This window comes from Thunnus thynnus, chromosome 11, assembly GCF_963924715.1.
Source record: "Thunnus thynnus chromosome 11, fThuThy2.1, whole genome shotgun sequence".
Taxonomy (NCBI): Eukaryota; Metazoa; Chordata; class Actinopteri; order Scombriformes; family Scombridae; genus Thunnus; species Thunnus thynnus.
Genome location: NC_089527.1, coordinates 22,358,426 through 22,385,930, shown reverse-complemented (window position 1 = coordinate 22,385,930; position 27,505 = coordinate 22,358,426). Strand labels below are relative to the sequence as shown.

Genomic DNA, 27,505 nt, shown 5'->3' with positions numbered 1-27,505 from the left:
TTCACTGCTTGTCAAATGGTTTTGGTAATTTATTCTTTGGAAATTTGTCAAGTTGCGCAACTTAAAGTCCCCCTCCAGTCAAAAACATGTTTCTTCTTGTTCCTACAGTTGGATGTTTGAGCTTCACCTGTGAAGAATGATGTATGCCAGCCTGTCCTCACCAGAAAAATTACAGTATAGGTCTAAAATTCAGGCTGGTAAAAACAACCATGACATTTACTTCCTCCAGCAGCTGTAGTAATTATGACCCAGGGAGGTGACACAGTTCAGATGACATTGATATAAGGTGACTTGATAAGATGATTTTGCCTTATTAGGAGGAGGTGGGTTGGGTGAATGGCTAGAGAGTTATGTGGCAAAAAGTAGACTTTGCTGCAGGAGACCATTGTTCGCCTCCATTTCCAACCGTGAGTCAGGACTTTTTTTTTTTTTAAATATAACATTGTGGTGTTTATTTTTGTCTTGACACAGAAGGTTGTGTAACATTAAAGGTGCAATGTATGACATTCAGCCCCACTAGATGTCAGAAAACAGCTATTTGCTATGTAAAGATATTGTTTAGTAATGCAGCCTGAGCAGAGAATGAAGTCACATTCCCTCTGTGTGTGCTGTAATCCCAGCCTCTCCATTCTTTGTTTTGGAGGTTGGTCTGGCCACATTTACATGTTGTGCACATGAGTCCCTCCCTGTCCTTCCCATCTTCAACATGACTGCCAGGTCACAAAGTCTCTGATATTACAGCTAAACAGTACACTAAAATATGTTTCTGAAAACATTTGAGGCATATTTGATCAGCACTGCCTAGTTTGACAGTTTGATCTGAGTTTCGTGAGCCATGTGTTCAGATGCTGCTTTTTTTCCCCAACTTTATTAAGTAAACAAAGTGTGCATTTGTTTTGGTCTGACATGCTGGTGCTCTAGTATGACGTCTAGTGGGGCTGAATGTTGTATATTGCACCTTTAAGGAAGTATAAACCACGTTTCAAGTGATCACATAAACCCAAACTATGATCTTTCCTTAACCAAGTGGTTTTTGTGCCTAAACCTAACTAGCCGTAAACCACAATGTTGTCACACCATAAAAGATAATTATTTTTTAACAGTGATTTGTAACGGTTTTGTAAAGCCACATATTACAGTCCTATGGGACATTCTGGAGTGCATTACTACGGCTGCTAGATGGTGTAAATGTAACTATTTTTTTTTTTTTAATTTTGCCAGCTGAATTTTAGACTTATACTGTTGTTTAATCATAAGGATGTGTTGTGTATGTGCAGAGTTTGACACTAGAAACCTCTTTTCACATTCATCTGCTGAAGGAGGAAAGTTTCTCTGCACTCACCAAAAATCAGATTTTTAGGCATGGCCGTAGCCAGCTATGATGTCACAGAGGTTCGGACCTCGGTAATTATTTCCTAAAAATATATATATACATATATACAATGGAAACCACTTAAAGTGATCCCAGTTACAGTGATCACTATAAGCGGTTTCCACTGTACTACATTATATGTATGTACATATATATACATGTATTTTTTTATACAAAACAATTTGAATTTAACTAAACTTTGAATTAAACGCTTTATAACTGTGTTGTTGAAAACATCTGGTGTATCCAGGCAGCTGATACCCCCCCCACCCGACTATCAATTAGACCAGGCAGCCTATTGTGTGCGGTATAGGTTCAGTAAAAGATACATTATTGCTAAGAAGCTTTCATTAACTACATTAACTAGAGCTTGAATGTTGATAAAGTATTGCAGCATTTCATTCATTTGAAGAATGACTCATTCAAGGCTAGCTGGCTTGAGGCTATAATAGTTAACATGTAAACACTAGTTAACAGTAAAGAGAGAAGGCAGGCTGAGAGTTGGTTTTCTCAAATGAAATTCTGTAATTAATATTTATTACATTGATAAAATGATTTGGCTCAAGAAGTGCCTGTCCTTCCACATTTTCATATGCAGAGATTTAAAAAAAAAAATCTTACAACTATAGAAATTAAAACCATGGAAAAAAAACAAAAACCTTCTAAGTACTCAGATTATGTGGATGTGTTTTGTTCTTCTATTTTTTGTTTTATTTTTTATTATTGTATAACTCTTGCTATCAACCTCCCTGATCCTTCTTCCCACTGAACACAGTAAGAGACAAACCAGTAAGAGAAGAAGAATGGTAAAAAGATTGTGGCAGAATAGTAGATTTATTCTTTAAAAAAAAAAAACTAGAAAAAAACAGAGAAAAATGTGACCATAAGGACAGAGAGGAGAACATAGAGCAGGACAGACAGAAGAAGAGAGGAGGAGCTCAGAGAGGAGGAGAACACAGATGAAAAGAACAGAGAGGAGGAGAACAGAGAAACAGGACTAACTTTGCATCCTTACGAACTTGTGAAATTAAAGAATAAAGTCACACAGAGTCGGGTATTTACAGATACAGAAAAAAATAAGTGGGTGGCAACAGAGCAGCACAAGTATCCCCATCTGGCATTTGCTTGTCCAGAAATGTAGTAAATAATCTGCATTAAAAGAAAAAATTCTGGACTTCACTAATTTCTAAACCCTGGCTACAGTCCTGTTTTTAGGGGTTGACCAATGAGCGTGATTTGTGACATCACAGCTTGTGGAAGCCAATCATTGTCCAGTATGCAACTTACACAAGTGTGATGTGGAAACGTGAAGCCTCCCGTGCACAGACATTGAGAATGGACTTTACAGTGTCCAGAATATTCATAGGTTCTTTATTTTTTAATGAGGGGGAAGGAGTAGATGTAATTTTAACATGGTAATTATACTTTTTTGTGGAAACACCCATATCAGGCACACATTATTGTTTCAAGCAGAGTATATTCTTAATACCTGTCTGGAGGGGATCTTCAAAGTATAACATCAACTAAAGCAGGTCCTGCATTATTACCTAATGATGTGGTTCTGTCTTCTTGGCCCTGTGTTAAAATACTAAATATTTATTTAAGTTAATATTATGCTCACATGGTGCATATTCATAAATATAAAAGTCATAAATTACAGAAGTTTAATTAAATAACTACAAACTAATTTATACACAGCGGACCTGGTACCAGTTAATATTATTCCATCACAGGAGTACTGGTGGGTCTCTGGGTGTCTGGGCATACAGTATAATGAAGCTGCCACATGTAGTCTACTGTGCGCACTGCACTTGATGGGAACTTGGAGGATGCATACACAATGTACAGAGTATGTTGTCGGCGGGGTTGAGGGGTCAGTAGCGCCCAGAGCCCATGCTCAATCCAACAGACTGCTAAGTAATAATGGAAAACTATGGACACCTGGGACAAAAGGAAAAATAGCTTTAAATTATCTAAAATTATAGATAATACAAGATAAACATGTATTGGAAAATGGTCAGAAACACTGTAAATTGAAGAATCTAAACAATAGTTATAATAACAAATGATTGTTGTTACAAAGTATAGAAGTCTCTTGTGAAGATGTAAATAATTTTACTGTTAATTGTAACTGGTTGCTTTTTTAGTTGGTTATAATAGTGACTTTCAGATTTGTCAGTCAATAGTCAGTCAAATGTCAAAAGTTTTCATACAATTTCCGATTCACCTGAAGAGACATCTGCCTCAGTTTTTTTTTCTTCCAGATGTATTTCTGTTTACTGAATTAAAAAAAAGACTAATTAAGAACAATATTATTAGTGTTGTGGAGATAATTCATTATTTTGTCACTAACACTTTTGAGTTGATCTTTTATGTAGGATATTAGCAATAATCAATAAATAGAAGTAGTATGACCCTTTTAGAGATGCAAAGATGCAGAATCTTGGTTCCCTCTCACATCAGTTGGGTAAACATTATGCTCAAACAATGAGTGACTGAATACTTCAAGACAGCTGACCTGACCCCACTAAGGATTGCATCATTGTCCTCAGTCGAGTCTAAATCTGCAACCCGGGCCACTGAATGAGCACACTGTCTCATTATCAAGGTCACATCTCTCCTAATACACAGCCAGTGTCGCAATTCACAAACAGCAAACTTTCAATGCCAAACCATCAGATGGAGGTCCAGGTTCAATTCACACCTCCTGCCTTTCACATCAGTGCAACAGTTCTAAATGAGAGACCACAGCAGCAAGTTAAAACAACAGGGTCAAAGGCCATTAACGTATTCAACTGCATTTATGATCTTTTTATATGCTATCATAAATGAACAGACCAGCTGTAATCTGGTCTGTATTGATTACGTACAACTTCATTGTCAGTCCAATACTGCAGCCTGCAGGTCAAATTGAGCACAACACCAGCTATGGATATACAATATAAAGCACAAAAACAACTTTCTATAAAGGTCAAAATCTATTGAACTGTCGAGCAAAACAATGAAATAAATGTAGTCACTGACTGGGATCAGTAAAACGATTTTTTGGGGGGAGGAATTGTTTTTTTTTTAATCTACATTTCATACTTTGCTGTGCTGCAGTCATCTAACTATATAGATGAATATTTAAATGATCTATCTATCTATCTATCTATCTATCTGTGTCATGTTGTATATTTAAGTCCTGTTGGTTGTACAGCCCCTCTTTATTACATTCAACTCTAATGGTCAGGTTTAAAGTGGATGATGAAGCAATGATTGGCAGTCTGGTGACATGTGACCTGTAGCCGTTGACTTATTACCTGGAAGAGTCAACTTCTCCATAACTGGGAGTTCACCGTGAAGGTTAGGCGGACTCTTGGTCTGAGACAGAGAGCATCTATTTCAGATCGTTCTTTTTCATTTCTTTTTTATTCTGATTTGTATCTTCTTTTAATGATGGCAACAAAGACGCAACTTGGATGGCAAAAACTGTTTCTGATACTCACAGGTAGGCTTTATACTTGTATTCTCTCTCTTTAATATCATAAACTACCACACCTTTGTGGCATTATCACCAACATATGTTAATCATTAATCCAATCCTTTGCTACTAAACCGGAAGAAGATTACTGAAAAGAGACCTGTCGGTGAAATCTGTTTATTATATATTTGCCTGGAAAGAAACATACTTAAAAATCTATATTTAAGTTTTATATAACATAAACATAATATAGGTTGAGTTGGTCAGATTAAATCATATCTACTATGGTCTGTCCTCCAATAACACATTATAAAAGTAGATGTCATAAATACATCACTATTACTGAGAAACAGATTGATTATCAGTTATCATGTATTTCGTTTTATTTCAGTGCTGCCCTGCTGCAGGAGTTTGGAGGTTAATATTCCAAAAGAACAATATGAGGTCGTAAGAGGACACAATATTAATATGACCTGCTCCTTCAAACCAGCCAACCCAACCTTCGACTTCTTCGTCTTCACATGGGAATATTTAGATGGGTCAGCGGTAAGAAGTTAAACTGGCTTCCTGCATAAATTGTGGTTGTAACATCGTCTTAGTAGCACATTGTGAGGAGCTGCTTAAAGGGGAACTATCAGCCTGTGAACACACACACACACTTACACACATATATGTATATTTATATCTATGTATATATATAATGTCTTCTGTGGCTTTGTCAAGTCTGAGAGAAAAGAAACCTGATGACGTCACCAAAGTAACCTCAGCTTGAAGTTGGAAACAAATTTATAACAGAAAGTAAAACTGGAGACACAGTGTGTGAATGACGTGGCTACTAGCCAGACAGGGAAGGTCTCCCAAAAGATATGCAATCAGAAGTGTAGCATTCTTGGATTTCTCTCTTTTTATTAAATAATTATACCAAAAACAACATTCTCCTCAGAAAGTGTTAATAATATATAATATTCTCATATCATGACTATGGTTGTGTCACATTTTGAAATGGACAATGATCCACTCGACTGTATATAAGAATACTTGTTTCAGTCAAAAGAAAGACAATGTCCTGTGCTTTCATTGAATGTGATACTTGATAAGTTCCAAACTAAACGTACGGAAACACACACACATATAGTGGCAATGACCTTTGTCCCGTGGATGACAAAGAAGTGAATAAGCCTCTTGCACATACTCCACTTGTACATGTTACATGGTACTGAGACAGAGAAATTATGCTATATTTTTCAGGTAGGACTATACACTAAACACTTTTGTATTATATTATTTTTTAATTTGATAAATTGTCATGATAATTTGTACACAAAATAATTCATTAAAGAGAAGGTATCGCAGCAACAATGTGGCAAAACTGGACATTAGAGCTGCAACTAACGATTTTTCTCATTATAAAATCAATTATTTTCTCAAGATTTGATTAATAGTTTAGTCAAATCAGATAATAGTGAAAAATGCTTGTATAATTTCCCAAATTATTATCAGTTTACAACTAGTTTATAAAACAGAAAAAAGCAGAAAATCCTCACATTTGAGAGTTTGGTACTTTTGCTTAAAAAACATTTATCAATTATCAAAATGGTTGCTGATTAATTTTCTGTTGACCAACTAATAGATCAATCGACAACTATAAACTGAAATCAATACATCTTACTCTTATTTAGCATACATTATACCACCTATTGTCAATTTTATTTACAGTATATATATATAATGTCATGACTTGTGGCATGGTATTGATATAAATATAAAGTATTATATCAATATCATTATTAGTGCAGGTGTCTTTGAATAACACTTGTTTATGTATATTTCTCTAGAAATCAGTGGCCACATACTATTCATCAATCAATCGAATTGACATCTCGCCTAATTATGAAGGCAGAGCCTTTTTGGAGATTGACAAATATGTCAGCACACTCCGCTTAACAAAGGTGACCATGCAGGACAACCGTGAATTCCAATGCAGTGTCAAGATCCCTGGTGATGATGAGGGAATAACAGCTGCCACCACTTCCCTTTTGGTCCTGGGTGAGAATGAACAACTCACATGTTTTATGTTTATTATTTGTCTATCTAACCATTCAAATGTCGTCTCCATGGTGATGTAAAACCAATACTGCATTTTGTTTTTACAATTTTCTTGTAATAAAGTGATTCTAACTGTTATAGTCTTTGTTTTATTGCAGAACCTCCCTCTAAGCCCATCTGCGGGATTCAGGGAAAAGCAGAGTATTTTCAAAACATCACCCTCACCTGCATGTCTGAGCAAGGATCCCCAAAACCCGTCTATAAATGGAACACCTACAGTGTCCAAAACATACAAAGACCACTTCCACCAAAGACACTTGAAAGTATGCTTTTCAACCATCCATATGTTTCTTTGAAGCACATATCTTTGTTGGATTGGGTTCTCCTTTTGCCAGTGTTTATGTAAAGAATGACAAAATGTTTTGTTACAGGCAATGGAGATCTATCATTATTCAATATTTCAAGAGAGACATCTGGGTTCTTCGTTTGCACGTCAACAAATCGAATGGGTTCTGCCAGCTGCAACTTAACCTTAGCTGTGATGCCTGGTGAGTGTCTTAACATGATTTACCTCTCACCTCTAAGTGATAGAGAGAATTGCCGCCCAACTCTGCTGTCCCCATCAGCTCCTTTGAGCTTTTGAGCCTCATTTAAATCATGTGGCTCTGGTAGTCCACTCTCTTCCATCTTTCCAGCAGCAACTCAGTGTACACTATCACAACAGAATGGTAGACAAAGTTCGCAACTAGCTGGTGAACCTGGAGGAGCATTTAGCTGCTAAAAAGCTTCGGCCGAATTATTTTTCTTAGGAGATGGTGCTGACCAAAACAGAGCTAGAAGTAGAGTGAATATTGGATTTACCTGTATCAGGTGGTGAGAAACACGATATGAATGCTAATGTTTGTGTCTGCTTTTAGTAGGCTAATCCCTCCCCCAAGCAGCAGTTGTCCAATCCTTGCTGAGCAACCATAACTAGCCACAACTTCAACTCTTTGAATGTGGAGGACAGTGCATTGTGTAACATTGAAGAAATCCTCACCATACCAGTGTGGAGATTGCATGTTGTGTAACAATGACCAAGATCTTTAGATCATTAGCTCATTTTGAAAAAAAAAAATGTAATCATTCTCACCCAAAACATATTTTTCTCATACAAAATAGTTGCATATGAGTGTAATTTGTAGAAAAGGCTCAGATATTTCAGATACACAAATGGCGAAGCTGTAAACACTGGCCTCAGCCTTGCAAGTATAGTGAGAAAACATCATGTTTTTCTTCTTTCTATCCAGGCAGCATGAATATGGGGTCTACTGCAGGTATAATTGTAGGAATCCTCGCAGGTTTACTGGCTGTAGGGATTCTCATCTTCTGTTGCTGCCGGAAAAAGGGCAACAAACACAAGTACGCTGAAGGGTACGTATTGTGTGTCCTGTATGTTTCTGCCACTGTAAACACAACAATTATTAGTGTATTGATTGTTAGTATCTAAGTGATGTTTACAAGTGCAGACCTCACCATTTACTCTTTCTGTTGTGTATTTTATCCCTGGTTGTCTGTTAGTTCCCCTGGAGATGTGCAGTTTTATGACAGAGACACTTCTGAAGCTGGAGAGCAGTACCAGGATGACATGGTCACCAGTGAAACAAAGCAACAGGTTTACCAGTATGAAGACAAAGACGTTCCTCAGAACAGTTACAGTGCAGGAACAGCTGGACATAAGTTTGATGATGACCAACACAGTTATTACAGTGGTAAAGAAAAACATGAGGGTAAGGGCAGTGATATTGACGCTCAACGTTACCAGGACGACCAGCATGATCACTATCGTGGCAGTCGCAACCACCTTGACGATAAACGTGATCGTTACGGCGGCAGTCGTGATCATCTGGATGATCAGCGTGATCGTTATGGAGGAAGTCGCGACCGCCTTGAGGATAAACGTGATCGTTACGGGGGCAGTCGTGATCGCCTTGATGATCAGCGTGATCGTTATGGGGGCAGCGGTGATCGCCTTGATGATCAGCGTGATCGTTACAGGGGCAGTCGTGATCGCCTTGACGATCAGCGTGATCGTTACGGGGGCAGTCGTGATCGTCTTGACGATCAGCGTGATCATTATGGAGGAAGTCGTGACCGCCTTGAGGATAAACGTGATCGTTACGGGGGCAGTCGTGATCGCCTTGATGATCAGCGTGATCGTTACGGGGGCAGTCGTGATCGCCTTGATGATCAGCGTGATCGTTACGGGGGCAGTCGTGATCGCCTTGACGATCAGCGTGATCGTTACAGGGGCAGTCGTGATCACCTTGACAACTGCAGCAATCGCTAACGTTGCAGCTGCAATCTCCTCAATTACACTTAAAATCAATACAGAAACTGATATCAATAACTTTGTGTTACTGAATGCTCTTTTAATGTCCTAAAAATTTTTTTTTCTTGTTTGGATCCACTTAATTGGGTTCATGGCTCAGTGCCTCGTCATACCAGACACATTACAAAATAGGTGGTGCTGAAAGCTTTGTGACATAGTGACTATTTATGGGGCCAGTTGCCTGCGAGTCCACTAACTGATTAGGCTGAAGTGAATAGATTTTGGTCCAAATATATGCTTTGGCAAAACCAAATCAACTTCTGACCCTGTTCAAAATGTCACTATACACCAATATTTAATTGAACAACAAGCCTGACCTGGATAGAAAAGTAGGACTTGTATTGTTAAACAAAAGTAATGTCGGTGTAATGTTTTGATGTCCTGTCATATGAGGATAAATAAATGAGGTGGTGAATGATACCATGATGACACAAAGTAGAGGGGCATGTCCTTTGAGTTCATTTTTCTCTATATTGGAACAGTCCTTTGTAGTCTAGTAGTTTAACAAATGGCCATTACATAAAATGTACTGTCTGCCAATAGGTTAATCAAAAACAAAAAAATATATGGCGGTTTGATTCCTGGCTCCTCTAGTCTGCATGTTGAAGTGTCCTTGGGCAAGATACTGAACCCCAAATTGCCAACGATGGTTGTGACATCAGCGTATAAATGATTTCCTCTGATAGGCAGGTTGGAACCTTGCATGGCAGCGCCTGCCAGCATATGAATGTGTGTAAATGGGTGAATGTGACACGTAGTGTAAAAGAGCTTTGAGTGGTCGGAAGACTAGAAAGGTGCTATACAAGTACACTCCATATAGCTTTTACCATTTACATCACACAGAGTCTGTCCACAGCTGACTGGGAGTGTCAGTCAAACCTGGTTGAATAAGAATATGCTTGCGTTCTGGTAACTCGCAGATCCATGAGGAAAGTTGAGGTGTCAACATAGCCAACTGTATATAGCATGTGTACTTCATACAGATTTAATGATTTAACCAGCATGATCAAATAGACTCTACTACAACTACCTGAGTTAGATTTACAATTTTTTTAATCTTTTAAAACATTTGTGTGGTACATCTTTTCTACAGCTAAATGCCATATTTGCTTTATTTTGTTATTTCTTTATTTTGGTGTTAGGTAATAAGGAGTTAAATTTTGCCTAAAAGTGATCATTTGTATTTTTGTGTTTTTTAAAAAAATATTTTTGTGTGTGTGTTTTATATAGCAACAATAAAATCGAGTTCAATGAAGAAAATGGGTCAAATGTTGCCGTTTGTGTGAAGTAACATTCCTCAAAACTCACTGCCAAGTCTGACCTGATTTTACAAACAAGCTGCCCCCCTCTCTCCTGCACACACACACACACACACACACACACACACACACATACACACATTGACCTATGTCACTTTTGGGGATATTATATACACTTACATTCATTTCCTGTGGACTTACCCTAACTCTGACTATGACCACTGACCCCCAAATCAGCTTTCTGTCAGCTTTTGTCCCCAGTTGGACAAGCCGTCCCCAAATAACTGGTCTGAAATATGTCCCCGAAAGTAGCCTATGACAGACAGACAGACACACACACACACACACACACACACACACACACACACACACACACACACACACAGAGAGAGATATCTCTACTGCCGCTACACTCGCTGCAGATTTTAAAAAATACCCTGCTGCTTATACACTAAAGGGACACCTCCACCAGCTCTGCTACATACTGTGTTTAGTATCCTGAGTAGCACAGGAAGGTGTCAGTCTTTCGGAGCAGTATTGTGTGTGTGTGTGTGTGTGTGTGTGTGTGTGTGTGTGTGTGTGTGTGTGTGTGTGTGTGTGTGTGTGCTGAACTCACCTCTGCATGAAGTGGTACAGTCCCGTTAGTCGCAGTCTGGGTCCTGTTGGTAGCAGCAGCAGCAGCAGCAGTCGGCGGGCAACGAGGATGACAAACATGCGGATAAACTGCTCATTCCTGTAAAACGGACTATATCATGAACTTTTACCGGTGGGCTGTTTTAGTGGGAGCGCTGGGTGAGTCTGAATATCTTTCAATACAAGCTAAAATGTATTTGCTGCATCAGCGCAACAGGTTGATCCAATGCAAACTGAACTGCCTATCCAAGGCAGCTATGCGGCTTCGGGCTATTTGTATAAGCTATAAAACACTTGATAAGGTGCTTTTTTATTGTATAATTTATTTGGGTGAATTAAGTGAGATAGATGACTCATTATATTAATGGTATGCCCCATTTTTAATGAATTACTGACACATCAGGGGGTTTATGGGACAACGCTAATAATCCTTCCGGTATTTATTATGTCCTTTATGTAATATTGTATAATATTTTGTTGATTTTACTTTAAAGTGTATTTTATCTCTTCAGATATGTTAATAATATACCCTATACTGTCTGTACAGTACACCATAGTTAAGTTAATTGTAGGGTGTATTTTGGAGTACAATGTTTAATGGTAGTGCTGTATTTTACACAGTGGGCCTGTATACTCAAAGCTGCAAGGATTAGTCTATTAATCAATTTATCTGCAACTTTTTTGATAAGCAATTTCTCGTTTTAGTCATTTTTCAAGCAGAGAATGTAAAACATTCCCAAGACTCTCAAATGTGATGGTTTGATGTTGTCATTTGTCATTTATAACACTAAACTGAATATCTTTGAGTTTTTGTCTGTTGGCCGAATAAAACAAGCTATTTGAACACATCATTTTGGGCAGTGAGAAATTATATCAGGCATTTTTCACTGTTGTCTGACATTTTATTGACAAAATGATTAATCAGTCACGAAAATAAGTTAATAATGTTCAATATAGTACACAAGTTGCTGCAAATTTGCAAGTAAGTATCTCCAAGTGCACATCAGTGTTTCTTTAAGGTTTGAAATCTGCCTGTGGTGGTACATCTGTTAGTAATATACCCCCATAACAGAAATATTCACTTTTCACACATTTTCTTGTGAAATTGTAGTGATATCCTTTATCAAACAAGGAGATTATATTCAGTCTTATCAGTGTGGGTTTTTTGTTGGTCTAATGAGTCAATGTGAAGGAATGCACAACACAGTAAAGACAGGAAATGTGACAGCTTTGGAGAGGAAAAGTCCGACCGTGTTCAGGAAACATGCAGCAAAGCGCTGACCTGGAATACATTTGTTACCAAGCACACACATACACACACACACACACACACACACACACACACACACACACACACACACACACACACATATACACACATTAGTTAAAATGTAATCTAATGCTGAAGGGAGGCCTGTAGTCTGCATGCAGGTGGTGGGAGAGTCAATCTGCTGTCTCTCTAACCTGTTCATTAGCCTACAGTGAGTCACACCTGATGTAAACGGCATGTAAACAATAATTAACCATCACTTTGAAATGATGCATCCAGAGGTTTCTGTATTCGTTTATCCGAACCTCCTCTCACCTCAAAGTGATTGCATTCATGGAGCAACGGTTTGGTTTAAATCTCTAGCAGTTAATTGGTCAGTTCACACCCAGCTGGACCAGGCCTGATACGCCCATTGGTTGGGAGTGTGTGAAACCCCCCCCTCCCTCCCTCAGCTCCTCAAGTGGGACAGAGGCGAGGGGGGGATTTGCAGCCCTAACAATGGACTGGTCCATGAAAAAAAGAAACAAAGGGAAGACCAGAGTTCTTTCGTGGGAGGAATTTAGGAGCTTGGTCACCCCTCCTCCTGTGCTCCTGTCCTGTAAAAACAAATTTGGCTTAATCACCACCATCATTCTCAGAAACGTGCAGTGCAATGTGTAGTTTCTCAACAGCTGAACACCTGATGATACTCATATGACTGCAGGAGACAAACTTCATCTAGGTTTTACTTCATCAATCCTTAATACACTAGTTTGAACCTCAGAGTGATGCAGTATGGAGGCTAATATCAGAAGAAAACACATCAATTTAAGATAAATGCAGGGTGTATGCTCCTCTTATTGGTATGAAGGAGAGGCAGGCTGGTGGATTTGCTTTTGTTTTGACTTCCTGTCTTCTGGGAAATGTTTGGAGCAAGTTCCTGCCCGCCCCACCCTAACCTAATATGACAAGCTGTACAGCAGAAAGCACCCACGAGCGTCCGACTGCTCCATCCCCTCCCCTCTGTGATGACAACCCCCTGCCTCCTCACAGGCCTCCCCAACCCCCCACACACACTGGAATTTAACCCCCCTGACCCCGGTACCAAGCAAGAGAGGAGCCGTACACACACACACACACATACACACATCTAATCTCTGTTCCCCTCTTCCCTCCTGTTTTGATATTACACTAAATATCTCCCAGGTGTAGTCCCCCGCACTCATGAATCATCCACACACAAAGAAGAGAAGCAGCTGTTTCTTCAGGAGTAAAGTTGTCATCGGCCTCCTTTTCCTGTCTTTAAACTGTTTTTGTCTTCACTCAGTTGCCAGTTTATTAGGTTCACCAAGATCAAACTATTGCAGTCTAATACAACAGTCATGCAACATTGTAGCCACCACATTTACATCAATTAGGGTAGACTTTGTTTTAATATAACACATTTAGGGCTGTAACAATTATTTTCATTATTGATTATTCTGCCAATTTTTTTCTTGATTAATCGTTATGTCTCTAAAATGTCAGAAATATTACTAAACCCAAAGATAATCTGTTTACTGTCATTTACGACAAAGAGAGCATTAAATCATCACATTTGTTAAGCTGAAACCAGCAAATATTTGGCATTTTTGATTTTAAAAAAAAGACTAGAATGATTATTCACTTATAAAAATAGTTGCCACTTAATTTTCTGTCTATTGACTAATTGATTAATCTGCTAATTGTTGCAGCTCTAAACACATAACAATTCAACAGCACTGCAGTTTCAACAAAAGCTGAACATTATAACCTGCATTAGTTTTAGCTAGGGGGACCTAATGAACTGACAATTAATTGCTATTTTGATTATCAATGAATTGTTTACATTATTTATCAAGTAAATATGCCAAACATCTGCTGGTTCCAGCTGTTTTTCACTGTTCTATATTGTTGTATATTGAACATCTTTTGGTTTTCATTTTTTGCACAAAAAATGCAATTCGAAGACATCACCTTGGGCTCTGGAAAATAACACATTTTACAATTAATGAAAGATCAAAACATTAATCAACATATTTATGGTTGGTAGAAATAATCATTAACTGCAGCCCTACATATAGTATATTTTGCCATCTGATGGTCATCCTCCTGGGAGAAACACTCGTCTTTGGGGTGTAAAATGAACATGATACTATCGCTGTTTGAAGTTGGCTGCACACATTTTTATCTCACAGTAACATTCACATGACTTTGAATAGTCAAATCATGTGTCATGGAAATACAAAAAAGTCAAACACATCCCTTATTCACATGTTCTGTCTCTATTTCTTTATGTGTGTGTCAGTCTGTGTGTGTGATGGTGTGCACGTCTCAGTGCGGGAGAAGCAACGGTTTGCGATGCTCTTCCAGTCTGTGGTCCTCCCGTGTCAGTACCAGACGGCCTCCACCCAGACCCCAGTGGTGCAGTGGTGGTACAAGTCCTACTGTCGAGACCGCACCCGAGAGTCCTTCACCCTACCGGAGAGTCTGGGCGTCCAGGCCTCCGACCTGGGCGCCACATCCCACCTGGAGTGCTCCGACAGCAGCCGTACAGTTCATGTTGTGGCCTCGGCACAGGGAGCCTCCATGACGCTGGCTGAGCACTACAAAGGCAGAGACATTGCCATCATAAACAGTAATGTGATGATTTTTATCCTCTTTGAAAAAGTGATGAATTGAGGGGAAATAGTTACCGCAGCTGTTTGACTACTGTACACTTAGATTCATCTCCAAACAGGAATCAGAGCTGACTGTGCTTTGTATTTCCTGTTCTCTAAATAAACCTCTTTTGTCTTTGTCTCACAATAGTGTAAGCACACGTGATCACGACCTCCTTTCTCTCACTCCTATTTATCTATGTTCTCCTTTTAAACCTCAAGCCTTATCGAGACAAAACACCCGTCTTCTATCCAAAAGTGTCAACAATGGGCTCCTGCCGTCATTAAATACAGTAACAAGAGTGATCCACTAACATGATAAAGGAATACATGTTGGTAATCTCTATGTTAATTAAGATTAGGATTTCTTGTTATTCACATGTAAACATTGTGTATTTAGTTTTGTCTGTTTTACTAAAGCTTCTATATCTAAGTGACAAGTGAGAAATGATTTAAGTCATTTTTTAAAGCCTCTTAGATGGGAAGATTTTCTGATTTTCTCTTTTATACATCATTGTGAATTGAACACCTTGGTGTTCTGAACTGTCGGTTCGGACAATACAAGCAATTCGAAGACATCAGCTTGTGTTCTGGTACAACAGTGATGACAATTTATAAACCAAAAAAATCATCAATCAACCTAAAAGATAATCTGCGGGTTAAACAATAACGAAAACACTTCTTACTCACAGCCCCGATTAGGCGTTACACGGAGCAAAATGTTAAATTACAGATGCATGCATACATGAATACACATTAATGTAGTTACTTTTGTAAAGCCCTGTTAAAATTGTATCAACATAAACATCAAAGCATCAGACCACAATTTACCAGATGGTGTTTGTAATTATTATTTCATCTTGTAGCGAGTATAGTTCAAATTCTCAAAGTGATTCTCTCATAAACTGACTGCTGCTTTATGAACCTGATCATTAGCTCTCTCACCTGCTACAGTCCTATTAATCTGGTTTCTTGTCTCCATGCAGAAGCGGACCTGCGGATCGGGCAGCTGCAGTGGGGAGACAGTGGAGTGTACTTCTGTAAAGTCGTCGTCGCTGACGATCTGGAGGGGAAGAATGAGGCCCAGCTGGAGTTACTGGTGCTCGGTATGGCCACACTTCATTTCAGTCAAAGTAGTGACATAAAGACTCAAACAAACAAACTTTGAGCCTGATCATGATCAGCTGTTTACAGTTTCCTTTATGTTTATTTGTATGTTAAAGCTCAGTGCAGTTTCTTTCAATATGCTGTTTGTAAAGGTTTTCAGAAATACCCTTTTTGTTGCTTTTGCGTTCCAAAGTGTCCATGAAACAGCTTCCATGGAGACGACCAAATGGTGTTTTCCTCTTTACATGGTCCTGATCCTCCATGACAGACTCTATTGTTTAGCCAACTGTACACTAAAGAGAGCTGACGTGGCCGTCTGGTACATCTTAAGTCAGTTAGACACTTTGTCAGGGTTGTGTGGCTCATGAGACTGTACAGGATCATATTGTATGTTTGTGTGTGATCATGTTATATTTGTTCCCTGGGGAGTGTTTGTTGTTCATGATTATACCTGGCTGCCAAAACCTGCGCTGAACAGCTAATATTAAAGTGTTAAAGGTCAAAGATTCGTATGTATGTCTTGAAGTAATTGTCCATTCGTTTGGGAGAAATTGTGGAGACTATTGTTGCCAAAAACGTAAGCCACTCCTTAAGCTGTTACCATGGCAACATGCTTTTTCAGAGGAGCATGTTAAGGGTTGCTGTAGACATGAGACAAGAGAGAGACACAGAAAAGGGCAGAAACAAGGCTTAACTCTGACTTGAACATAAAATGATCGTTACCAAAAATGTTTTTTTCTGCTGTAAGTTTGACCTGATGCGCATGAACATTAAAGTCTGCTCATTACATACATCCCTCCTGAACTGAGCACTAATCTTATTATAATCAGCTTACAGGAGAGAAGAGCAGGGGCATTAACTTGTGTGAATAACAAGATAGACTGAGTTTTTGGCATAGGACTTTTTTTTTTTTTTAACTTTGCTACATTGCAACTACAAAGGTAGAATTAGAAAGTGTGTATCTGGCCCTGACATGGCTCTGAGATACACTAACTTCAATTGTAAAGAAATACTTTGATATTTTGGGATACACTTGTTAGGTGAGAAGATTGATACCACTTTCAGGAGAGGAGAGCGTCTACAATCGTCTCACCTAACACTCAGCAAGAAAGTGCGTAAGTGTATCCCAAAATGTCAAAGTATTCCTTTAAGCAACAAGTTGTGATGTTTCTTCTTTCACCATCTCCTGAATTTCTGGTATCATTTTTCATTTTGGATACATTTTTCCTCCAATGTTCACTCCCTTTGCTTTCCCTTTTGCGCTGCAAAATCTTCTCCTGTACTCCCTCCATTCCTTAGTTTTTGCTCTGCCATGTTCTCCCTGCATCGTTCACTGCCTCCCTCCCTCTCAGAGCTGCATAGCTCCTGAGCTTTCTCAGGTTACTCTGCGTTACAGAGCTTCATGGTATGTAGATGACTGTGCCAGGTCAGTGGAGCAAGATTACTTTTTTGATCAGGAAGGAATGGTACACTGTTTTTTCCCCGCTCCATAGTAACAGTCTACTCAGCACACCCTGGAGCCATGACTGGCAGTAGTCTATTGCCGTAGTCAGACAGAGGCAGGTCTTTGCAGTAATCATAGTCATTTGCCACTTCACAATTAATCCAGTAAAAACATGAACTACTGCGGTTGTGTCTCAGCTCCAGTTCACCTGTTGCTGTCTGAATCAAGGCCATTACTTTCTCTTTTCCGTATTTTACAGTTTGCCAACTGTATAAAATTTGACCTGTTTTGACCTGTTAATCTTGTATATGAAGCACAAAAGAGGCATTGTTTCACAATGATACAATTTGTGGGGCCTTTTTTTTTGACGAGCTCCCATGGTAAATTGTTGTCCTTAATTGTGATGTGCCCCAGTTTCCAAAACCCCCTCTTTGTATTCTCACACTGCCTCTCTTGCCACGTCTCTATATATTTGTGTGTCTGTTTGCATGTAGCATGTGTGGATTGGCATCTGCATTAATTGATTTGTGTGCAGGTTTAACACCATCAGAGAGGCACATGTGTAGTGTGCATCACAGAAACATAGCACGGCTAACCTCCTAAAATAAAAATAGATTCAAAGTCAGATGAGTTTGGGTTTTGAACTCTGAACTCTGGCGTACATGACTTATGTTTATGGTCATAGGTTAGTATTTCTGAAAGCACTCCCTAGGAAACTCTATGGCATCATATTTTAGTAGCATGACCTCTGAACACTAAAACATGTCAGTGATTCATGTGATAACTAGACAAGTCTACAGCCATGAGGCAACATGAGGCTGCACTGGCAGAGCAGAGCTTTGAATCAAATGGTCTGCTAAGTATGCAAACATGCTCAAAGCTGACAATGCTAACATGCTGATGTTTAGCACATATAAACTTCAGTTTATGTTCACCATCTTCTTGTTAGCCTGTTAGCATGCTAACTTTTAGTTATTGTAATTCATCCTGGGGGGAACATGAGTCTCTGTAGCAAATTTCAAGACTATCTATCAGATAGTTGTTGAGACATTTCAGGAAAAAAAAATGTCAACCTGATGGTGGCGCTAGACTTAAAGCCAAAGGAACACCAAGATCATGAGGGCGAATCTTCTACGCTCCATCTGTACTAAATTTTACAGCAGTCCATTGAATAGTTGTTGAGATGTTTCAGTCCAGACCAAAGTGGTGGACCAATGATGAACCAACATTACCATTCCAAGCCACTAGCGTGGCTAAAAAATGTGTTCATTCATCTTAACATATGACAGCATGTATGATGCATAATTGTTAAATTTATGCAGACAGATATATTTAATATACATTAATTAAACATTAATGTTTCATTACTGTATGTTTGCCAATGTTGATGGTGTAAAAAGTTTGTCTCTTTGAGATTCCTTAATTAGTGCATGACCATCAATCAGCCACTCTGCTACCAGATTTTCTAATTTGCCTGATCTTTTTTCTCTTGCTTCCTGCTTCCTCTGCCGGCCTTCACCTATGCTCTCCGTCTCTCTGCAGGCAAGACAGGTCAGCCGGACGATATCCTACCTGAGTTTGATGTGGAGTTTATGCCAGGTACGGCACCTCACCTGCACTTTTAACTAATTTCCTGGCATCTTCTGGCTTCTCTAATGCCTCCTAATGTTTTATTCTCACTGACCAATCAAAACTCTCTTTGACTAACAAATTTACACTGAAAAAAACATCAGAAGGAGAGAAAAAAAACCAAAACAAAACAAGCTGCCAACCCAGTCAGAGGAGCATGTAACTCGATATGAATAAAACACACAGCCAGTTGGTTAATGAGGCCTCATGAAGCAAAAATCACAGACTCTCAGTTTTTATCCTTCACCTCTGCTTATGATTTAAATTCCACAGGGGATATATGTTGACTCAGCGAGGGGGTTTGAGTGGGTTTTGCTTTTGGGCACACCCTGAGGAAGTGTGTTGTTAGGGTGTAGATGCTTTAGAGATGTGATGTGGGATAAGAGTCACTTAGAGTTCCCTTGAGTTTGCCTGAAGTTTCCTATTATAGTGCTTTGTGTTCTTTGGATGCACCACTGGAAGAGGACGGAAACATCAGCATGATTTTAAAGGAACATTGCGGTTTATTACACCTTGGGTCTTTTTTTGTCTTCTCTGGCCATTTAAAGGTTGTAAACAAGCTAGTAGTTTAGTCAGATTAGCTAAACCACTTCATTTGAAGTTAAAACCGAAAGTGAGCGCACCGGAAATGTCTGGAAATACCTTATCACACAGAAAACATGTGCACACAACTAGGGCAAGTACATTAGGTCAAAGCTGAACTGGATGTTTCCTATTGACAGTTTGGGTAACAAATTTACTATTCACCTTTATTTTCTCTTCCAAATCAAGTTTGGCTAATCTGGCTGTTTGTGTAAAACCTTTTTTTAGCAATTTTTTTGATATTCCCAGATCTCTATAATTAACTTAACTACTATCACGAATATGAATAGTAGCCAAAGCTATAAAATCAAGACTCAAATTGTACATTGTAATCTTTTTTCATGACATGCAGAGAGTGTTTCTGCTTTTGTCTTATTTTTAAGAGCACATTTGTTGATATTGTTCTGTTAAACTGATTTTATTCCTCTTGTGAGGGCAGCTGGGACAGAGCACTTTATCTTTTACTATAAGTCTTTAACTGTCTGTATTGCAGAATGGGCGTTTGTGGGTTCTGTAGTCCTGGGTAGTATCTTGTTCATGTTGCTGCTGGGGATCTGCTGGTGCCAGTGTTGCCCTCATTCCTGCTGCTGCTACGTCCGCTGCTGCTGCTGTCCTGATACCTGCTGCTGTCCACGACACTGTGAGTAACACGAACAACTACACGATTTCCTTTAACATACCTTCTCAGTATCAACTCAACCCTCTGCATGGAAGGTTTAGAGTTTTGTTGTTCTCCTGTGCAGTATACGAGGCAGGGAAGATGGCAAAGAGTACCCAGCCCGCTCAGATGCCTGTGTATCCCTACTACATTCCCGGGGTCCCCGCTGTGGTTCCTCTTGCCCCTTCATCGCATGTGGAACCAAAGATTGCCACTATCCCTTCATTGGAAAATAACCTGGCTAGAGGTGAGTGAAAACATCACAGTTTGTAAGTTGCAGAGATGTCAGAAAACTCTGTAACAGCCTTATTTCCTTTCAAAAACACTGACTCGACTAACTCTCATTTCATCTGTCATCTCTCACCTTCAGAAATTACATAAATGTCTGTTACTCGTGCATGTTTGCTATATGCATGTTTGTTCTTTTCATCTGGTGTTAATATGTTTGTTTGATTTGTATGAATGTGCATTACACACTCAAGCGTATATGTGTGTGCAATCTTTGCATGATGATGTCCCTGTGAGTGCATGTGTGTGTGTGTGTCCATATCCACAGTGCGCAGTGGTTATCGACTGAAACCCAGTCAAGACCAGGACTCAATGAAAGTTCTGTACTACATAGAGAAGGAGTTGGCTCAGTTTCCCTCTGCCAAGATGGCTGCACTGAAACGTAAGCCTGCACAGATTAGGCCAGTTTCTGCAATCTGTGTGTGAGAGTGTAACAGTGCGTATGTGATTGTGTCTGGTCTAAGTGTTCCTGTTTTATGTGCATGGTTTGTGTACATGAAGTAGCGCTAGTTTCCATCTAATCCTTACATTAATTTCATAACATCTAACTGTCCTCACTGAGATGAGAAAAAGACATCTCTCTGTTTCAAAAGGAAAGTTATTATGTAAAGTCCATTATATTCTGTATTAGGACATCTCAGAGTGTATTATCATGCGGATGCCATGGCCACTTGCAAAGGAAAAAAATTTGTTTGTTGTCAATTTAATTCGTGTTCAGGTTTGTTTCACCGGTGAAAGTTCAATGGTGTTGCAGTTACCTGCAGTTTTCATAATTAGTCTGCAAACTAATTTAAAATTGTTGAACTATGTTTGAGGTGTTCTGATATACAAAAGTACTTTGTCTTGTATACATTTAAAGCATAACGCTCAGTACTTTACTGCCTTGTCTGTGGCTCTCGCACCTGAGTCCATTGGTTTCTACTGAAGATGTAAATCTTAAAAAATGTGTCACAAATGTATAGTTATTTTTTTTAAAAAGCTGAGTAATTTCCTTAAACAGGTGGGCACTGTAGTTTTAATCAAACATTACTCAAACAGGAGTAAATAGTGTGTTTGTTGGGGACTATTTTCAGTGGCGGATTAATACACATTTTGTGCCGTTGTGAATATTTATGGCAGGAGGATGGTGTATATGGGGTTAAGTTAAAATACAGTGCCTATGTTCTTATAAATGAAGGGACATAACGTGTTGGTGTGTTTTTTATTAGTGTAGTAGTGTTGTTAGTAGGATCAATACATTGTTGGTTTTGGTCTTTGTCAACAATAAGAAATATATAGAATATCACACCAGTCTTATTCTTTAAATTATGTTGTGACAGTAGTGAGAAGTGCTTTTTTGCTTAGGATATAATTTTCTGTCAGCTATAATAAGTACTCCTGGTTATACAGCCCTCATCACCACAAACCAGAGATTAGGTGATGTACAGTGTGTCCTATGCTCTCATCCCAAGCACCTAGTACTTTTAGCCGACCACATCTTTCTGTTAAATGTTCAGTTGCATCATTTCACAGTTATAGCTGTGTAATTTATGAAAGATTTAGATTTTAAATACTGAAATTAAAACAAATCAAACAAAGAAATAAAGTGAAATTTGTATATTCAGTCTATGGTCTCTACAGTGATGTGTCTGTCCCAACAGCCAGTAGCCTATCAGAGCTGAGTTCCCTTCATGATGGAGGGAATACAGTAGGAGGGAATAATTTCAGACACACATATCAGACCGTCCAGATGAAGGCACTGCCGTCCATCCCAGACCTTGATGACCAATCGGTGCTCAGAGTGGCTCCACCTACCCAGAGCCGCAGGTACAGACGGGACAGAGGCAACCACTCAGATGATGAACTAGACAGAAGGTAATTTGTATAATTAATCTTCTGATTATTTTCTCAGGAAATCATTACATTGTTTTTTTTTCTGTTAAATGTCAGAAAATGCCCGTTATAATTTATCAAAGCCGCATTCAGTTTACCTTCATATATGCCAGAAAAATCTTTTTCATTTCACATTTGATACACTATAATCAGAAAATATTTGACATTGTTGATTGAAAAATTGTAATTTTTCAATCAACAAAGCTATTTATATTCATCAGCTATTAATTGATCGTTAAAATAGTTGCTGATTAAGTTTCTGTCAATTAACAAACACTGTTTGATGAACTACCCCCAAAAAATAATTGTCCAATCACAGCTTAGCAGGCCTGTCAAGCTTTGGATTTCTCCACATGTTGAAACTGTGTGCATGGGGCTGTAGTAAGAGTGTTACTCTGCAGAGTTTTGGAGGGTCTTTCTTAGCCTTTCCGTTACCAAAAACATAAGAGAAAAGTAAGAAACCTTTAATAAAAGCTCAGTTCATGATAGGACATCCTCTGTCCCCTCTATGTGGAAACCAAATTAGTAGCTCTGCCCTTTATTGGATTTGGGGAATTTTATCCAGTATGCCAGCCAGCGTTATCTGAGATAGCTAACCGAGATATTTTCCATACACAATGGTTCATTCTCATCCTAAAAGCATTTTCTCTTGTAACATAAAAGTAAAAAATTGTGTTTGAAAGTACAAACAAATGTATGTAACCTAAGCAGGTGAAGAGGGTTATGTTAAAAAGAAATAACAGTCTGATCTTACATTTTTCTGTATCACACTTGTGCTTTTAAGCTAAATTGACGGTCGCCTGGCTAGAAATGCTTTTGTCTCTGTGTGAAATCAAGGAGCCATTGTTTCAGAAATTAGAGAAAATGTTGATGCTAAATCAGTATAAATTGCACGTGTGCCGAAAGAAAGCTTGACAGGTGTAGCAATAGTAACTAAGGGGGGCGGTAAATTGGGTAATCAACTAATTGTTTCAGCTTTAGTTTCAGAGTTACGAGTGTGGTCTGAATTTCACATTATTTCCAGCATAAGCTTTACAGGAAGATATCAGAAACATGTAAACTGTCGCTGTGTGCTCTCCCTGCTGTAGGTGGAACCCTCGCTCAGAGCACCTACAGAGAAAGACCCTGAGCAGGAGAGGGCGGACCGGCTCCCTGGACGAGCTGGAGGAGTTTGCTCAGTCTTATGGTTCCCGCAGCCGTCGGGCTGAGCCTCCAGACCGATCCTATGACCGAGATTACAGCCCGCCAAGGCGTTTCTATAGAGATGAAGATGATGGCTGGGGCCGTCGCAGCCCCTCACCTTTACCACAGAAGAGAAGGGACACATGGGACAGTGATCGTCCCCCTCGCTTGCCCCAAAGCAGAGGCTATGATGACACCTTCCTCAATAGTGTACTGCAGAGTAAGGCGAGGGGACGGGGAGGTGCTGGGAGGGTGGACGAGGACAGTGACACTCCCTCCAAAGGCAGCTCCAGAGGCAAGGGCAGCGATAGTTACTACAGCCGGTCGCCGAGCAACCGTCCAGAAGAAGAGGATCCTTTGCCTCCGTACTCTGAGCTGGAAGCAGAGCGGTACCGCAGGGCTGACCCAAACACAGACCGGTACCGCACTGTAGAACCTCCTAGAACAGAGCGATATAGGACCACTGAACCAACCACGAGGCCTTTCTCTTACACCCGCCCTCACCAGGGGATGTCCCATACGCTACAGGGGGGCAGGGAGGAGAGAGATAGGAGCCGAAACCTGGTGAGTTACTTGTAGCGGGGAAAAGGACCTTCTTTCTCTTCAGCAGGTGATATTCTATATTTTCTCTTATTGTCAACAAATCCCATTAATACACTCAGTCATTTTCTCATAGACCTCCATACAATCGGACTTCTTTTTGAAGCCAGTGGAGTTGCCCCTTTCTGGCCATTAGAAAGACCCAGACCCACTTTTCAGATCCAGAGCTACCTGCTTGGTGTATCCAAAGCCTGATAAGCTTATTCCTCTGTGGCATAGATCTACATTGTTGTCCCAGAACTATTAAAAACACATCAGTGAGCCATGAGTGACATGTTCCTCCATTATGAACATGCGCACTTTTGAGTCAATCCCAAACACACTGCCATGCTGCTGTAAACACTCACAAGCACACCAAATGTGTATTAATCCACAGCTGAAAATAGTCCCCAACAAATCCACTATTTACTCCGGTTTGTGTAACATTTGTTAAAAACCACAGTGCCCAGATGTTAAAGGAGACTTTTTAAAAAATAAAACTATGGAGTATCCTGGTGGTTACAGGTTTACACTGTTCCTGGTTTGAGTCCAGCTGGGACATCCCTCCTCTATCTCTCCCCTTATTTCCTGTCAGCGCTTTCCTGAATTCTATCTAATGAAGGCAAAAGTCTGCCCAAAAAAAGAAACTGCATATTTATGTCTTCAGTGGCTGAATATAAAGTATTAAAGGGCAGATTATCATGAGATTTGTTGACAGTCAAAAAAACATAGAATAATGGCAACCTGTTGTTTTATATTTGCAAAGGTTTTACAGTATTTGTACATATATATGTCTATATGACACTGTACATCAAGATTTATGGTCTCACACTGAATCCTTATAATTTACGTCTTACATGACTTTATCTTAGTAGCTGTAACATTTATTACATTTGGAATAAATAAAAGCAATTGCATATGTGCATTTACCTCAGATATGTATATTCTGATCATACTTATAACCATAACAGTGTTGCATCTGCTTACTCTCTGGTTTCTTAAATATTCAAAAAATGTGTCATTTTCTCTATGACATCACTATAACAGTCACTGCTACTAACAGGACTTGCACTGCATGATATCTCTGAATCATAATCAAGCTTTGATGACTTAGGCGCCACGCTGCACTAACCTAGCATGGGCATGAATGCAAAGTCTCTAATGCGTGGCTCTTGGTGTATTTCTTTAACAGAGCACAGCACTGAGCAGGGACACTCTCATAGTGTGACAAGGTTTCCCAGCCTCGGCCTGCACAGCACAGCACTGCCAGTCCGTTCGTTCAAACCGTCCTGTTGCTATGCAGGAGGGACTAACTGTTCTGCCATCAGCCATATGAAGTCTGGCTCATCTCACTGAAATAACTGCACCGAAAAAAAACAACAGTGGTGGGAAAATCCTGAGAAGTGAATGTGCACAAATCAGTCGTTTCTGTTACTTCGGGACGATTTATGGTTGTGTGCATGTTTTCTCTCGTGTGCATTACTTATACCTGTGGAATCATGCATGTGTAGTCCATAAATGGTCTGTGTGTGTGTGTGTGTGTGTGTGTGTGTGTGCACCAGTTTTACTTGTTGAGCATGATGAGTTGAGTAAGTGGACTTACTTTTATCAGTGCCAAGATGTTTTTTACTATCTGCCAACTACAGAATTCTTATGTAACACTGAGCAGGAACCATAGTCTTATTATTTTTCTACAAACTTCATACTTCTCACTCAGTACTCTGCAACTCAGGTTCACTTTATATTTGTCTGTTGTTGATATTGTACTGTATGATATTGTACTGTACCTTGAATTTGTTCTGCAGATTTTATTTGCACTGCTTAAGTAGCTTACTCTTTGAATAAAGAAAACTTTGAAGTCTTACATCAGTGTATTTTTATTATCACAGAGAGAGAAGATACATACAGCATAATAACATGAATAAAAAGTTTTGAGCTTTTATGCAGTCTGCAAGGACTCGTGATGAATTTGGTAAAAAAAAACAAAAAAAACATAAAAAAACATATCGATATTTGTCACATTGCAGAGCAGACCTCTGTGTCTCAAAACAATTGGAGGACAAGTATTAACTGAGAACATGTCACAGTAGATTTCCAGCACAGCACTCAATATTACATCACATGCATTGACAAAAAGGTAAAAACTACATAATTTTAGTACATCTTCATCTGGGAATATGTACACATCAAACTATTTACAATGTTAACAACATGAAACTGTACTCGGTTAAAATTAAAACTGAAATTTATAATTACACAAACAATTTGAAATAAAAGAGGAAAAGGACTGACAACAAAAGTCACAACAATACAATATAAAACAATGCATAAATAACAAAGATTGAGATTTAGGCTAAAGCTATACAGCTTATTGCACCTACGCTTTTTAATACATAAGTCAAAAAGTAAAATTAGACAGATGTTTACACTATGTTGCCCATTTTTATATTTGCCCCTTTAACCTACACATTTTTTGTTCCACATTACAGGTGTCACAAAGTCCCCCCTTTAACATCAATACAATTATTTTTTATATTAGTCCTGACTCTATGTTTCCTGAATATGCACATTTCTCTCAAGGCACATTGGCATTTTTTGATTTAAATCCCCCTTAATTCAAAGATGTTTTTTTCTTCTTGTTACTTCCGTCAGATGTTTGAGCTTCACTGTGCAGAATGATGTATGAGCAGAGTTTGACACTTAAAGGCTGTTTTCACATTAATCTGCTGAAAGTGGAAGTTTCTCTGTGCTTAAATCTGAGTTTAAGATAATTTTGTGACATCACAACTAGTTTGGAGCCAATCATGGTCCAGTATTCAATTTACACAAGTGTGAAGTGGAAACTTGAAACCTCTAGTGCACAAACACTGAGAATGGACTGAATAGTGAAGGCCTTGTGCCCCACATATATTTACATTAACTTATTTTGACAAGATTGATTTTGATATAAAATATCAATTGTCTGTTATACAATCTCATCTCTGAGTGGTTATTGTGTCTGATAATGTTTGTGATAATGTATATGTAACTTGGACAGAGTCTGCCTGTATTTTTATCATTGCTTATCAAAAATACACAACTAAATCAACACTA

General features: G+C 39.0%; 2 protein-coding genes across 5 annotated transcripts; both read left to right on the top strand.

Moving 5' to 3' along the window:
- The first annotated feature begins 4,684 nt into the window (after positions 1 to 4,684).
- On the top strand, positions 4,685 to 10,481 carry LOC137192858 (cell surface A33 antigen-like). Of its 2 annotated transcripts, none has more exons than XM_067603853.1 (7): positions 4,685 to 4,862; positions 5,227 to 5,381; positions 6,671 to 6,881; positions 7,040 to 7,204; positions 7,313 to 7,429; positions 8,171 to 8,294; positions 8,472 to 10,481. In XM_067603853.1, the coding sequence occupies exons 1-7, from the start codon at positions 4,808 to 4,810 to the stop codon at positions 9,208 to 9,210; spliced, it is 1,566 nt and encodes a 521-aa protein (XP_067459954.1). In that variant the 5' UTR covers positions 4,685 to 4,807; the 3' UTR covers positions 9,211 to 10,481. The 2 variants fall into 2 exon arrangements, with proteins under 2 accessions (XP_067459954.1, XP_067459953.1); XM_067603852.1 differs by having other exon boundaries at positions 8,442 to 10,481.
- A 557-nt stretch (positions 10,482 to 11,038) lies between these two features.
- ildr2 (immunoglobulin-like domain containing receptor 2) lies at positions 11,039 to 26,276 on the top strand. Of its 3 annotated transcripts, XM_067603847.1 has the most exons (10): positions 11,039 to 11,303; positions 14,720 to 15,049; positions 16,058 to 16,177; positions 19,165 to 19,221; positions 20,327 to 20,473; positions 20,577 to 20,738; positions 21,048 to 21,161; positions 22,420 to 22,633; positions 23,740 to 24,397; positions 25,605 to 26,276. In XM_067603847.1, the coding sequence occupies exons 1-10, from the start codon at positions 11,264 to 11,266 to the stop codon at positions 25,638 to 25,640; spliced, it is 1,878 nt and encodes a 625-aa protein (XP_067459948.1). In that variant the 5' UTR covers positions 11,039 to 11,263; the 3' UTR covers positions 25,641 to 26,276. The 3 variants fall into 3 exon arrangements, with proteins under 3 accessions (XP_067459948.1, XP_067459949.1, XP_067459950.1); XM_067603848.1 differs by lacking the exon at positions 19,165 to 19,221 and having other exon boundaries at positions 11,071 to 11,303; XM_067603849.1 differs by lacking the exon at positions 21,048 to 21,161 and having other exon boundaries at positions 11,094 to 11,303.
- Positions 26,277 to 27,505: the final 1,229 nt, after the last annotated feature.